Source organism: Eupeodes corollae, chromosome 1 (assembly GCF_945859685.1).
Source record: "Eupeodes corollae chromosome 1, idEupCoro1.1, whole genome shotgun sequence".
NCBI classification, from domain to species: domain Eukaryota; kingdom Metazoa; phylum Arthropoda; class Insecta; order Diptera; family Syrphidae; genus Eupeodes; species Eupeodes corollae.
The window spans coordinates 147,240,504-147,254,722 of NC_079147.1; the positions used below are offsets into that span (position 1 = coordinate 147,240,504).

General features: G+C 33.2%; 1 protein-coding gene across 5 annotated transcripts in view; it reads right to left on the bottom strand.

The window, feature by feature from the left end:
• LOC129947544 (atrial natriuretic peptide receptor 1) overlaps positions 1-14,219 on the bottom strand; it is a 265,818-nt gene that overhangs the window by 15,608 nt on the left and 235,991 nt on the right. For all 5 annotated transcript variants that reach the window (XM_056058145.1, XM_056058178.1, XM_056058153.1 and 2 more), the window contains 2 exons: positions 12,885-12,999; positions 7,260-7,404 (listed from right to left, as the gene is read on the bottom strand). In XM_056058145.1, coding sequence (XP_055914120.1) covers positions 7,260-7,404; positions 12,885-12,999 — 260 coding nt within the window. The remainder of the gene's footprint in view (positions 1-7,259; positions 7,405-12,884; positions 13,000-14,219) is intronic.

Below are 14,219 nucleotides of genomic sequence, written 5' to 3' on the forward strand. Positions count from 1 at the left end.
AAAGTAAATGTCATGGACCAATCTAACGTTTCAAATAAAGAATCGATGAGATTTTGCAAATTTTATGCGTTTTTTTTTTTTAAAGTTCTCAAGCTCTTAAAAAACCACCGTTTATTTTTATACAATATCAATTTCCAGATGTTTTCTTACCATTTCTTCTTGAAAATTGCCCATTCTATTAGTTTTAGTTAGTTTTTTTTTACTGAAGTTTATTTTAACTTTTGATTTTCACAAAACTTTCTTCTACTTGTGTGTTTTTTTTGTTATTAATCTGACAGATATTCTTTCAGTTTTTACTGCGGATGCGTTTTCTTGGGAATTTTCTACTATACTATTTATAGAATGCCAAAAAAACACGGGTATTATTTAGACGTTGTTGTATGTAAGCAAGCAATAACGTGCCGAATATTCTCTTCCAAAGCGTCAATAACCTCGGGCTTATCTGCATGGACAAGGGACTTTACATAAACCAACACAAAAAAGTTCCAGCGGTGTTAAATATTTGCGGCCATAGGAATACTATTTAATTGATTTTTGTATAGCTGCATGATGGTTTGTTCGTTGGACTATCATTCCAGAGTTCTTGGGTTCGATCCCTAACTATGCCATCTAACATTTTTTACGGGTGCTGGAAGAATTTACAATTTAAGAATTGTTGTGAAAAGTGCTTTCTTAAATTTGCCGTTAGGATTCGGCTTAAAACTGTAGGTCGCCTCCATCCCTGACAACAGTACTCGCACACAGGAATGGTTGAGAGTCGTAAGTCATTAGGCCCTAGTTCTCAACGGACTGTTGCGCCACCTAATATATTTTATTTTATTATTTGCCTACATGACATGTACCGTCTTGTTAAACTATAGGCGGTCCACATCAACATCCAATGCAGACACGAACAAATTAATTATGGCGTTCCCCATCAACTGGAACTTTATGAGCTGCTTCATTTTTGAAAAAATGTGGACCAATGATTTTTTTTGCCAAACAAAGACTTTTGGAGGACGTAACGACACGGCGGGCGGCGTCTCAACATAAACTAGAGGATTGTTATCTCTCGACATACGGTTGTTTTGTATATTGACGTATCCATTTATCGAAAAATGAGCTTCACCGCTAAACAAAATTAGCTTATTTCGTATTTCAAACAGACTTGACTTTCAAAATAAATTTGTACAATTTGAGCGTTGTTCAGATATCATACTTTTCATTATGTAATATCCGAGCATACATCAAGTTAAAGCTGTCAATAAGATCAACTCGGAAAAAAGTATTGAAAGATTGAAAACTCCACGTTTAAGAAACACCCTATAGATTGTCAGAGCCTTTTTCTTGAACATTTTATTTAAATTAAGCAATCAATTTATTTTACTTAAAGCTATTAATCTCTCAACATGCTTAAAATATATTTATAAGGTTTTATTTGGGGCAGTTGTCACGTTTGAAACGTTCGTTTTTTTGACAAAGAAGTAGGAAGCATGTGTAAACATACATATGTAATCTGATAAAAATCATCAAGCTACAATTTTTGTTATTGTTAAAGTTTGAAAGAAATGCTCTCGATAGCCTTAAAAAAATCAATTTAAATACAATAAACGCAAGGCATTAAACTAAGGTAGTTTTAGAAGTAATTTTTGTACCCAAAAATTGTAACGTATTACAGACCATTATCGCTTATATAAATCGTGGCAAAAGTTTTCAAAAAAATGTTTCTGAAAAGGCTCAACAAAATGATAAAAGAAATAGGACTATTTTCGAACTAGCAGTTCAGATTTGGACATAAATATTCAACGATAGACCAAAGTACTTCGATTTACGGATGTGTTGGAAAAGGCATCTGAAGAAAAACAATACTTAGTCCACTATATTCTTAAATATTGCTCAAGCCTTTGACAAGGCTTGCCACTTGAGACTTTAGTACAAGCTAAATAGGGACCTTTCCAGGCAGTACAACTAAATACAGCAATCATATATAACGAAATTATTCTTAAGAGTAAGGAACGACCAAAATTGATAGAATCTGGTGTACCGCAAGGAAGTGTCAGGGCCAACTTTGCTGATGAAACTGCCAAGCCTCATGAGCTGATGGTCTAAAAGCTATGGGAAAGTAATATAACTATAAACTTCCCCTAAAGTGAAATATAATTTAAGAAAAAGAATAAAGTTTCGATCTTTCATATATTGGTCCTATTAACCGGTGGTCTTAGTCCGTCAAGATTTCTATAATACTCGATTCCGATTCTTACCGAGTTTCTTTTGAAGATTTCTATCGGATAGAAAATGAAATATTTGACATTTCTAAAATTGTTTGAAGTAAAGCTTCCCTTTCGTGTTATTTCTCTATAAGTTTTTCTCAATTAGTTTTCGAGATCTTGTGCGGAAAGTTAAGCCTATTTCAAAATTTATGCTTATCTTTTTTGGCCGATCCCCAAAAATATATTCTGTAAAATTTTAAATTCGTAAATTGTGACGTTTGAAGCAATGTAACGTGCAATGTTTATTCTACGTTTTGCTTTAAAGGGCAGGTACAAAATTTATTGTTCAATAATAATAATAATAATTAAAATAAGTCTTTTTGCTATAATTCATTATTTTATAACTTCATGTTAATTTCCCAATAGAATGCAGTAATAAAATACAATTTTGTCGTTCTATGTTTTCTATGTATTTTATTATGACGTTTATTTGGATTATAATCACTTTATACATCTTTAGAAATGCATTTCTCATTATATAATAAATGTAATTATTGCAATCTAAATCTGGCAGTGATCAAGGAGAAATACTTTTTTACAATCACAATTGATATCCATTGTGATGTCAGCCGACCAGTAAATATTTTTTATTTTAGTGCTATACCTGAAGTACAAGTAGGGGTAGGCTCTAGACCTCTGAAAAAGAGTGATAGTTAAATTTTATCTTCAAACGGATGAAGTCTTGTGCTGCTATAAAAATACTTGTTTTAATCTAATCACATTAGTACATACTCATACAATACAAATGTAGGGAAGTTATATTTGTCATAATTTTTAAAAGCTACAAAATATTTTTAGTATAAAGATAATTTTATTCTATCGTTAAATAAAAATAATCTCTGTTTTTCTCTTTATAGTAGATACAGATATAAAATTAAACAACATGACATACACATGCTATAAAAATAGTGAAACGAGAACTTGTTCAAAGAGGCAGTTTATAAAAAAGTTAAAATATAATTACTTTTAACAGAATAATAATTCATTGATCTGTTAAAGAGTGACAGAAACTAAATAAAAGACAAAATTATTATGATATGCACGAGTAGTTTTAAGAAGTCTATCTGTCAAATTGACGTATAGTTGCCATAAAATAAATGAGTTGCCATTAGTCTGCAAAATATTTGCATTAAAATGTATGTGTCTTTATTAAAGTGTGGCAATTAAATGTTTGAGAAGGAAACAATAAGATAAATGGACGTGTTATTTGTGACATTGTAATTTGTTGTATCTGTTGCAGTCAATTTGAGCTTTGAGGGAATTTTTTCTACGAATCCATTGAGCCAAATATAAAATAATATAAACGCTCTTAAAGTTTCAGTCAGCGTCTTCAATTTTTCGGTAGAAAGTATAATTATAATTTGAAGACGCTGCTCGTTTGTATACTTTATCATGATGGAAATGTTGAATTTACTAAATATATATTGACAATGACAGTTCGATGATTAGTGAAAGGGTTCTTTCACATATTAAATTCAGAACTGTCAAGTCCCTATTGAAAAATCCCATATTTGGTTTGACACATGGGCTGCGTTCAATCTTGGAAAAATAAGGTATCCGTATATCTTTTTCTTAGTGTTTTACGTGTTAAAGAATAGTTGATCCTGAAATGTTTGTCTCCTTTTTGTGAACAGCTAAATTTTGTTTAAATTTTTTGACAGCTATCTCAATTAAGGTATGCGTCGTTCAATAAGCAATCTAAAAATCCATATTGATAGCCTATTCATCACGAGATTGATGTATACATCCACATCAATTCTAACAGACCAGCTGTTTTGGCATTGAGTGAAACCCAAGTAGGTGAAGATTCCGATCCTGCTGAATTTTTTATTCATGGGTATTGCTTAGTGCCATTATTCTTCTCACACCATGGTCTCGCCATATATATTAGGAATAATGTTTCATATCAACTTTTACCACAATATGGTCATTGTACCAACTACCTTTTTAATTTCATGTGGTTAAAACTTTCCGTGAATAAGCATATCATTCACTATTGTTTTGCCAAAACCTGGACAAAGTTTCAAATTCTCAGATTCTCACAATTCTTCGTGGCTTCGTTATTCGGGCCAGACAACGCCCGCAGGAATGTGTGCTGAGATTTTTGGTGAGTTTAACCATCTTACTCAGCTTGTCAATGAGCCTACTCGAATATCAGACGTTAACGGCCGAGCAGAAAATACCCTTGACTTGTTTCTCACTTCTGATCCTGATAAGTACACAATCAGTGTATTGACGCCTCTAGGCACATCGGACCATAGTATTATATCCGCTAATTTCTCGTGTCAAACAAATCCAGTTAAAGAAAGAGCTCCAAAGGGAACCGTTTGGCAGTACGAGGAAGCCAACAGGGACGGTCTCAATAATTTTTTCAGGATCTTTAACTGGTCGCTATGCTTCCTCGATAGCGACGTAGACTCCAGTGCAGATATGATTTCTAGTATTATTCATTTGGGAATGGAAACTTTTATCCCGAATAGGGTTAAAAGTATTAAACCCAAGGATAAATCATGGTTCGATTCGAGCTGCAAAGAGGTTATCAAGGAGAAAGAGGTGAGCTTCCGGTGTTTTAAAGCCAACCCAACTGAGGAAAACCGGAAAAAGTTTAAGCAAGCCAGGAAGGCCTGCAACGCCTATATTCGAAGGACCAAATTTTTACATGACCAAAAATTACGGCGAAAAATACTGCAATGTCCCAAAGGCAGTAAGAATTTTTGGTCATTTGTAAAAAACATGAGGAATTCTTCCTCTTCCTCGGTTCCTACGCTTGTTGTCAATGACACTCCTTTAGTTAGCTCTATTGATAAAGCTAACTTATTTGCAAGGCAGTTCGCCGAAAATTCCACCTTATCAGATAGTGTCATGACTCCTCCAGTTCTTGAACGCGTAAATGATTCTATGGGACCAATCTTTTTTCGTACTCGAACTGTGGCGAGAGTTCTTAAAGATCTCAACATTCATAAATCCGCTGGCCCAGATGGTATCTTGCTATTATTCTGAAGAGGTGTTCTTCCACGCTAGCAAAACCACTGCGTAAGCTTTTCCATCTATCCTATTCTTCTGGGTTCGTTCCAAGTAGTTGGAAAACTGCATTTGTTCAGCCAATTCCAAAAAAAGGCGAATCTTCTTCTCCTACAAATTACCGACCGATAGCACTAACGCCCCTTCTTTCTAAGGTCATGGAAACGCTGATTAATTATCAGCTTAAGAAATATCTTGAGGAACGGAAGCTTCTTAATGACCAATACGGCTTTCGTAGCAATAGGTCCACTGGTGATCTCATGGTTCATCTTACCGAACAGTGGAACAGATCTTTACATCGTTTTGGAGAAAGTAAGATTATTGCACTTGATATTTCAAAGGCATTTAATAAAGTTTGGCATCTTGCTCTCTTATCGAAAATGCGTGCTTTCGGTATCGACGAATCTCTTCTTCGTTGGATTAGAAATTTTCTTTCGAACCGTTCAATACAAGTTGTTTTGGACGGATTCAAGTCTGAAACTCATAAAATAAACGGTGGTGTGCCCCAGGGCTCCGTTTTGTCTCCGACCCTCTTCATCATTTTTATAAATGATCTCCTGTCTGCTACTTCTAATCCAATACATTGTTTCGCTGACGATAGCACTCTTAGCTTTTCATATTCGTTTCCAGACTCACAACCCTCCTCTTCGAAAGTGGAACTGCAACGGCAAAATATGATTAGCTCATTAAATTCCGACCTACACAGCATTGTACAATGGGGAATAAAAAATCGTGTGGAATTTAATGCTTCCAAAACGCAATGCTGTCTTGCTTCGTTAAAGCGAGATAAACCGTCTTTGCCACTATCTATAAGTGGCACTTGCATCAACGAAACAGAAAATCTTGACATCCTCGGAATGTGCATCAGCAACCACCTTTTGTGGAGCGATCACATACGCGATGTTGTCAAAAATGCCGCAAGATGTCTAGGTTTTTTGAGACGTTGCAAGAAATTTTTCTCTCCGTCTGATCTGGCTACAATCTACAAAACCTATATACGTCCGAAACTTGAATATAACTCTCATCTCTGGGCTGGTGCTCCAGTAACTTATTTAAGCCTTTTGGACAGTATTCAAAAAAGAGCTTTTAAAATGATTGGTGACATAAACATCATCAACTCGTTTACATCACTCGAAAATCGACGAAAGGTTTCTTGCCTCACCCTTTTTTACCGTTATTTTAACGTACTATGCTCTAGTGAAATAGCCAGTTACATTCCTCCCCTTAAACAATTTAACCGTAATACCCGCGCTTCTAGGAATGCCCATCAGTTTACCCTTGAGCCCAACTTCGGACGTACTATGAAGTACAGAGATTCTTTTTTTAGCCGTACTACGCGAATGTGAAACGCCTTGCCACGCTCTATCTTTCCCTGTCATTGCAATGTTCAGAAATTTAAAACCAATGTACACCGACACCTCCTATCCAACCCTTCCCTCTTTTCCTAATGCTCACACTGTATCTTTGGCATATTAAAGGTATAAAAACCCTTTTAGTGTTTGCTAATTATAAAAAAAAAAACCTCTAATCGCAGATAGATAGAAATCAAGCCAATATTGTTAAGAGACAAAGTTTAAGTTATCATTTTATAACAAGACACATTATTTGGTTTTTCCCCTTTCTATATACTTTTGTAAAAATTATGTTTTTTATTTGCTTTAAAGATATTTTTAGTGTTCCTTTTATTCCTTTGGCGTTTCCTCATCGAAACCTTTAAAAAAAAAACTTTAAATCCCTATTTTTCAAAAAATGTGTGCCCATCCATTACTTATGTATTAGATGTTTATTTAAGTCCTAACGCACATTGAATCTAATAGATGCCTATCTAAACGTAAAGCTTTGATAATAATTTTCAATTTAAGCCTCTATTTTCATTTGACGTTGATGTCTTTTAAAACTATCATTCATGATTACCGCACCCCCTTTTTACAAATGTCTAAAAAAATAAGCTCTCATCAAAAAACGTATGCATTTAGAAATAAAGCTTACCTCATTTGACACCCTTATATAGTCCTCATTGTCGGGCTGTTTTGGTGTAACTGTCAGTAGAGCTGTATAAGCATTTCGTGCCCTTGCGTTGTTTTCATCGGTGTCATTTTCATCATACCATGGCTGTGACAGAACATGTGGAACTCTAGGACAAAAAAGAAAACCAAAACAAATATTTATCAAAATAATCGAAACGTTAACGTATGCAAAACAAAAGAAACAACTTAAAATGTCAGACTAAAAATACACACAAAAATGTCACAGGAAAAAGTTTGAATAAAAATAAAATACAAATCAAACATTACTAATTCGACTTTGAACTGACTCTGACTGTACTGACTGCTGACAGTTCATTGAGTTCTGTCCGGAGATTTGATTTTGATTTATAATTTAATTTTTGTTTTATGCATATATCTTGGAAATGTGAGCTTTATGTCTTCTTCTTAGCGTTTAAATCATTTGTGTAATGCAATAAATTCCTAAGCCGATACCCTGATGTGAGGTGGGTGGAATTTCAATTAAACAAGAACAATATACTGGGTAGAGCATTGCAGGTGCACCTAACCTCTGATGCCTTGGCTTGAGACATGTACAAATTATATAGTATTATGAGATCGTGATGATAAGTTAATGGACTTGCAAAATTATAAGAAGGCATAAGTTTACTTCATTCTATGATAGAGTGACTTAATGAGCTTTTTATAGGAAAAATCAGAGTTAATTATAACTTAAGTGTAAACAGCACTTAATCATTAAACACACAGTCTTTGAGAGATCAAAATCTTAAGACTTTATTTTAGTTTTCCTTCTATATTTACATATAAAGTCGTGATCGATATTTTAATATATGGGATAGTGAGACATGCAGCAATAATATGTCAATCAATTCGTCATGCATGCCTTCCGGCAAGAATGCGGTCTTAACAAACAAAAATGATTTATTATGTTAAATGAGGTGATTATTCATCTGGTCTAGACCAATAAACATAAACCAGAAGGTCTGCCAATTTTACAGGTGTAAGCCTGTCAGCGGCGGCCGGCGGTGTTCGAGTGATGTAAATGTTTCGTTTATAGCTCTATCGTCTATCATTTTTAAAGCTATTTTTTGGATTATTTCCAAAAATCTAATACTTCTGTCAGGGGCACCTACCCAAATGTGCGAGTTATTGACGAATGAAGGCTTTGTAAATTATAGCCATATCAGAAGGCGTGACAAATTTCTTGCACCATCGTCGTCGGAGGAATCCTGAGCACCTAGCAGCATTTTTGGTTATGTCGATAAAGTAATCATTCCTATGATACATAGATCGAGTACTGAAACTACTACTTACATCGCTTTGGAGAAAGTAAGATTATTTCACTTGATATTTCAAAAGCATTTGATACGGTTCGGCATCAGGCTCTCTTATCGGAAATACGTGCTTTATTTATTTATTTCATGAATTTTAGACTTGAAATCATCCAATACAACTTGTATTGAACAGTTAGAAGGTAGTTTTTAATCCAACAAAGAAGACATTCACCATTACTAAAAGCACGCATTTTTTGATAAAAGGGCTTGGTGTCAAACTCTACCAAATGCTTTTGAAATATCAAATGCAATAATTTAACTTCTGGTTAGAAAAACCATCATATTTACGGCGGACTAACTGCTACGATAAATACTGTCGTTCATTAAGAAGCTTTGGTTCTTCGAGATATTTCTTAAGCTGATTATATATGCAATACCTTAGAAAGATGAGTTGTAACTGAGAATTGGAAATAGTTAGTGGGGGAGGGAATGCACCGTTTTAGGGGACGGGCTTGAAAAATTATGTTTTCTATCCAGTCGGAAAGAGACATGTAAAGAAGAAAAGATGAAAAAGCTTACAAGCTCATGCAGTGGTTTTGCCAAAGTTAGAAACCTCTTCCGATCAACAGGACGGATACTATCCGGTTTGGTGAATGAAGAAGTATGCTATACAATTGTTTACGGTCTCAAATACAGGAGGACTCATGCCACTCTGGTATTAACAACAACAAATAAGCTTTTTTAATCAAGCTTAAATAGTTAGTATCATTTGAACCGAGGATGACGTAATGTATCTTTTTTCCCAAGTGACCTTCTTCCACCTTCTAAACTCAACATCGCTTTGGCCGAAAGGGATCATAATACACGAATTCGAGAATAAACAAAATAATAATATTAAGTCGTCATCATTTAACCCTTTTCAAGAGACCCGGACAATGCATTATTATCGAAGAGGCAGATTCAACCAGTTTTGATTTATTACCAAAACGTCAATGGCCTAAGGACAAAGATCAATACGATCTATAAAAATATTAACAATCTACAACATGACATAATTACTCTTACAGAAACATGGCTAAATAATTCCTTCATAGATACCGAACTCTTTGACTCAACTTACCAAGTTTTTAGACGAGATAGGCACCAATCGAGCGACTCGGAGACAGTCGGTGGTGGAATACTATTCGCGGTAAAAAACTACCTTATATGCACTTTGGTTGATACTTTTGATCTTTCTGACGTCGAAATGCTATGTATTAAAATCAAATTGGAAACAGGTTATCTCTTTATCATCTCAGTATACATACCTCCAAGATCTTCTAGTTTTGTCTATGAAAATTGCATGCATTTAACTGAGAAGATCCACGACCAAATGGAACCTAATGATGAACTGCTCATTGTAGGTGATTTCAATCTTCCGAACCTCAACTGGACAAAATCATCAGATTTCAACTATTTTACACCTATCAGTCCAACGAGCACCAATGAATTCACAATTATTGATGGTTTAGCTTCTTGTGGACTTGTTCAATTTAATGGAGTTGCCAATCAATACAACAAATATTTGGACCTAATATTTTTCTCCGACACGATAAATACTGACGTATCTGTATCTCCAGCCGATGTTAAACTAGTAGAAGAAGACCGTCACCAACCAGCTTTAAATATATCACTGAATATAAATGTGTTCAATATCCCTAATACATCAAATGAAAAACTTGAATTCAATTTTAAAAAATGTAACTTTAATGAACAAACTAACTTATTGTGTAATGTTGACTGGAATCAACGGTCTAAATTTGTATAGTATTATTTTTAACTGTTTTTATGAAATTACGCCATTACGGAAATCTCGCTATAAATCTAAAACTCCACCATGGTTTGACACTGAATTTAAAAACTTAAAAAATAAAAGAAATAAGGCATGGCTAAAATTTAGTAAAACTAGAGCAGAAGAAGACTTCAGGATTTACTCCGAGCTTAAAAATATTTTCATTGACTACTCCAATATTCTATACTCTGACTATATTATAAAAATTGAAAATGAATTGAAACAGACCTCAAAAAACTTCTGGGATTTCGTGAAAAGTAAAAGAAAAACTGACGGTTACCCAAACTCCTTTTAATAGCACAACAAGTCATGACTCCCAAATAATTTCAAATATGTTTGCTAATTTCTTCAAAGATGCTTTCGACGTGCCTCCTTCTTTTCAAATTCCCGATTCGTTCTTTCCAGCCCAAAATTATTCTCACCTTAACTCACTTGACTTGACAATATGTGAGGATTCAATTGTTCGTTGTGTCTCAGAACTTGATGACTGTTTTCACCCTGGCCCTGATGGAGTACCATCATGTGTTTTAAAAAAATGTGTGTCTCATTTATCGTACCCTCTGTTTGTTTTGTTCAATGAATCTCTTCGAAGCTCAGTTTTCCCACTATTATGGAAAAGTGCATTTATAACTCCGATTCATAAAAAAGGGTCTAAGAACGAAATAACGAATTACCGGCCGATTGCCAAACTTTCCGTTATTCCCAAACTATTTGAGTCCATTATCTGTAAGATGTTATCCTTTAATTGTAATTCAATTGTATGTGAAAATCAACATGGTTTCGTCCAGAATAAATCAACAATTACAAACCTACTTCACTTCACTTCTTTCTGCCTTGACTCTTTCGAAGATCGTAAACAAGTAGATTGCGTATTCACAGATTTCAGCAAAGCCTTTGACAAATTGTGTCACAAGACTTTAGTCCATAAACTTAAGGCCTTAGGGTTTAACGACAAATTCTTGACGTGGATCTCGTCTTATCTCAAGAACAGAAGTTATAGCGTTATATTCAGAAATTAATTCTCCGACCAATTTTACGTCAACTCTGGTGTTCCACAGGGTAGCCATTTAGGTCCTTTATTATTTATCTTATATATAAATGACATAACATCCGTTATAAAAAACTCCTCCGTTTTAATATACGCTGATGACATTAAAATTTTCAAATCTATTAGTTCAATTAATGACTGCTCACAGCTTCAAGAAGATCTTCATAGTTTTAGGGAATGGTGCAATACAAACCGACTTTTATTGAATATTGACAAATGTAAAACTATGTGTTTTACACGCAAAAAAACAATTATAGATTATAACTATTTATTAGATTCTTCCTCCCTTTGTAAGCTTTCCGTTTTCTCTGATTTAAGTGTTATTCTTGACAGTAAATTAACGTTCTGTGACCATTATAACTTTATAGTTAAAAAAGCTAACAAAATTCTAGGTTTTATTAAACGTTTTTCTCGTGACTTTCATGACCCATACGTCTTAAAACTTCTTTATGTATAATTTGTAAGGCCAATACTTGAATACGGCTGTGTTATATGGGCACCATACTATTCAGTCCATATTGACAGACTTGAAAGTATCCAAAAAAGATTTATGCGTTTTTGTCTTCGTTTTCTTCCGTTTTCCCAAATATTTACACCACCTCCTTATTCTCAGAGACTTTTGCTAATAAACCTCCCTACACTTTCTCCAATTTTGTTTTATTTTAAAATTAATTAATGGTTCTATTATATCCGCAACAGCTCTGAATCGTCTAAATTTTAGCTATAGTCAAACTAGCAGAACCAACTATGGTATGAATAGCCCTTTAAATCAATTGATTTCAGTCTTCAATAAATTTTATAATTTAATTTCATCTGTTAATGACAATGTTAAAAGTAAACAATTTAAAGAAAGCTTTTTTAATTTGTTAAAGTATTTATTTATTTCTATATTAATTAAAATTTTAAATTAAAAATTATGTAAATAGCTATAAGTTTGAATTAACGTTAGATAATTAACGTATTAAATAAATAAATGACCAGAATTTTTACTGCGGTGGAATAGAAGTCAATTTCGAGGATACATAGTGACTGGTTAAAGTTCCTGAAATTTTGAAATGCAAAGTGTCAAGTGCAAGTAGGCCTTAAGTTTTGTAAAAACAAATAAAATTATTAATATTTAATTTGGATAACCACAGACAATTATTGTCATCAAAAACATCAACTTTGAAAAAAGTATTGCCAGATTAAAAACCAGCCGTCCAAAAAAACACGCTTACTACGCTATATTTACGTTTTCTTGACTAATGAAAAGACAAGAAACGTGCTTTAAAACTTTTTAAACCATATTAAAAAAAAAACTTGGCATTTTAAAGTAAACAATCTAAAATTAGTGTCTTATAAATAACAGTATTATTCTGTCGACAACCGATCAATTTGTAAATACTTTTTCCTCATCTTCACAAAATAAAACAAAATATTGGAAACAAAAATATTTAACTCAAATGAAAAACTCACCTAGAAAAGAGCTCAATATTTATGAATACATATTCTCCACTGTCGATCATGTTCAGCTCATCAGCCGTTAATAATATTTGTCGAATAGACTTCGGATCAGCACACATTATCACAACTGTAAACAAAGAAAAATATATTAAATTTTTTAAATAAATATTTTAAGTGTAAACATGCTTAAAATTTGTTGGTATGTAAATATAATTTCTGTAAAATGAGGAAGGCAAACATTCTTAGTACATTACGTGCAAATATATTTGAAATAAGTATGGGGTAATATAGGGTTTTATTTTAAATATCCTGTCATTTGGGCAGCTGTCACTTTTAAAGCTGCCATTTCTTGCCATTTGGCAAATAAAACCTACGCCATTACTAAAAAATGAAATTATACACACTTTAAAAACGTTTTGGATATCATTAAAATTCAATACAAAAATTGGAGATTATTATTGGAGATTTTGCAGTGTAAATCTTAATCATTTTTGGACCGTCGTGAAACACCTTCAATAGTTAAACTGGTTGGAAAATGTCAACTATTAGAGCAAATAAGTGATGTGAGGAATCAATCGATTGTGTGCGTCACTCAAATACCATTAAAAATATTGCTGCTGTAGTACTTTGTGTTCACAAAAACCCAGATTTACTGATTTCTTCTTAATCTTTGGAATTTGGCATTCAATAAAAGACAAATAACCTTATTTGGGATACAAAATTAAGTCTTCAGGCTTTAGTGATTAGGCTCATTCTTTTATTGTGTCTGGTTTTCATTCTGGCAATACTTTTTTCGGATTTGGTCTTCTTGCCAGCTGTCACTTGATTTGTTCAGAGTTTGGTTTTGCATTTCATAATGGTCAATTAATTTATTGAAGGAAACTTTTAGTGGGTGCAATAATATCCTTTTCATTTCTTCTTGATAACCAGGCGTCAAAAAAACCACTTCATATGTAAAACATACATATCGAAATAATTTTTCGAATGTTTAGGGAAATGCTAAAAAGCTTTTAACCATAAAAATGAAAAACTATGTTAAAAAATAGTATTTTTTTTAATTAATATAGTTAAATAAAGCTGCCCTTCATTTATTTTAGTTTTGTTTATTCATAATATTTTGTTTTATTGATTTAAAAGTGCATTATAAATAAAACATTTTCACTTGAGTATTTATATTTATGTCTGAAGAGTTGCAATTACCTTCGAACGTAAGTGCAAATAACAGTCTGTTTGCCAAGAAAGCTATTTTTACATTATGGGAAAATAGTTCTAGTTTTACGTCTATAAAAATTATAAAAATATCTAGGTATACAGGCTTACATTACAAATGCATTATATCTTTTTTCA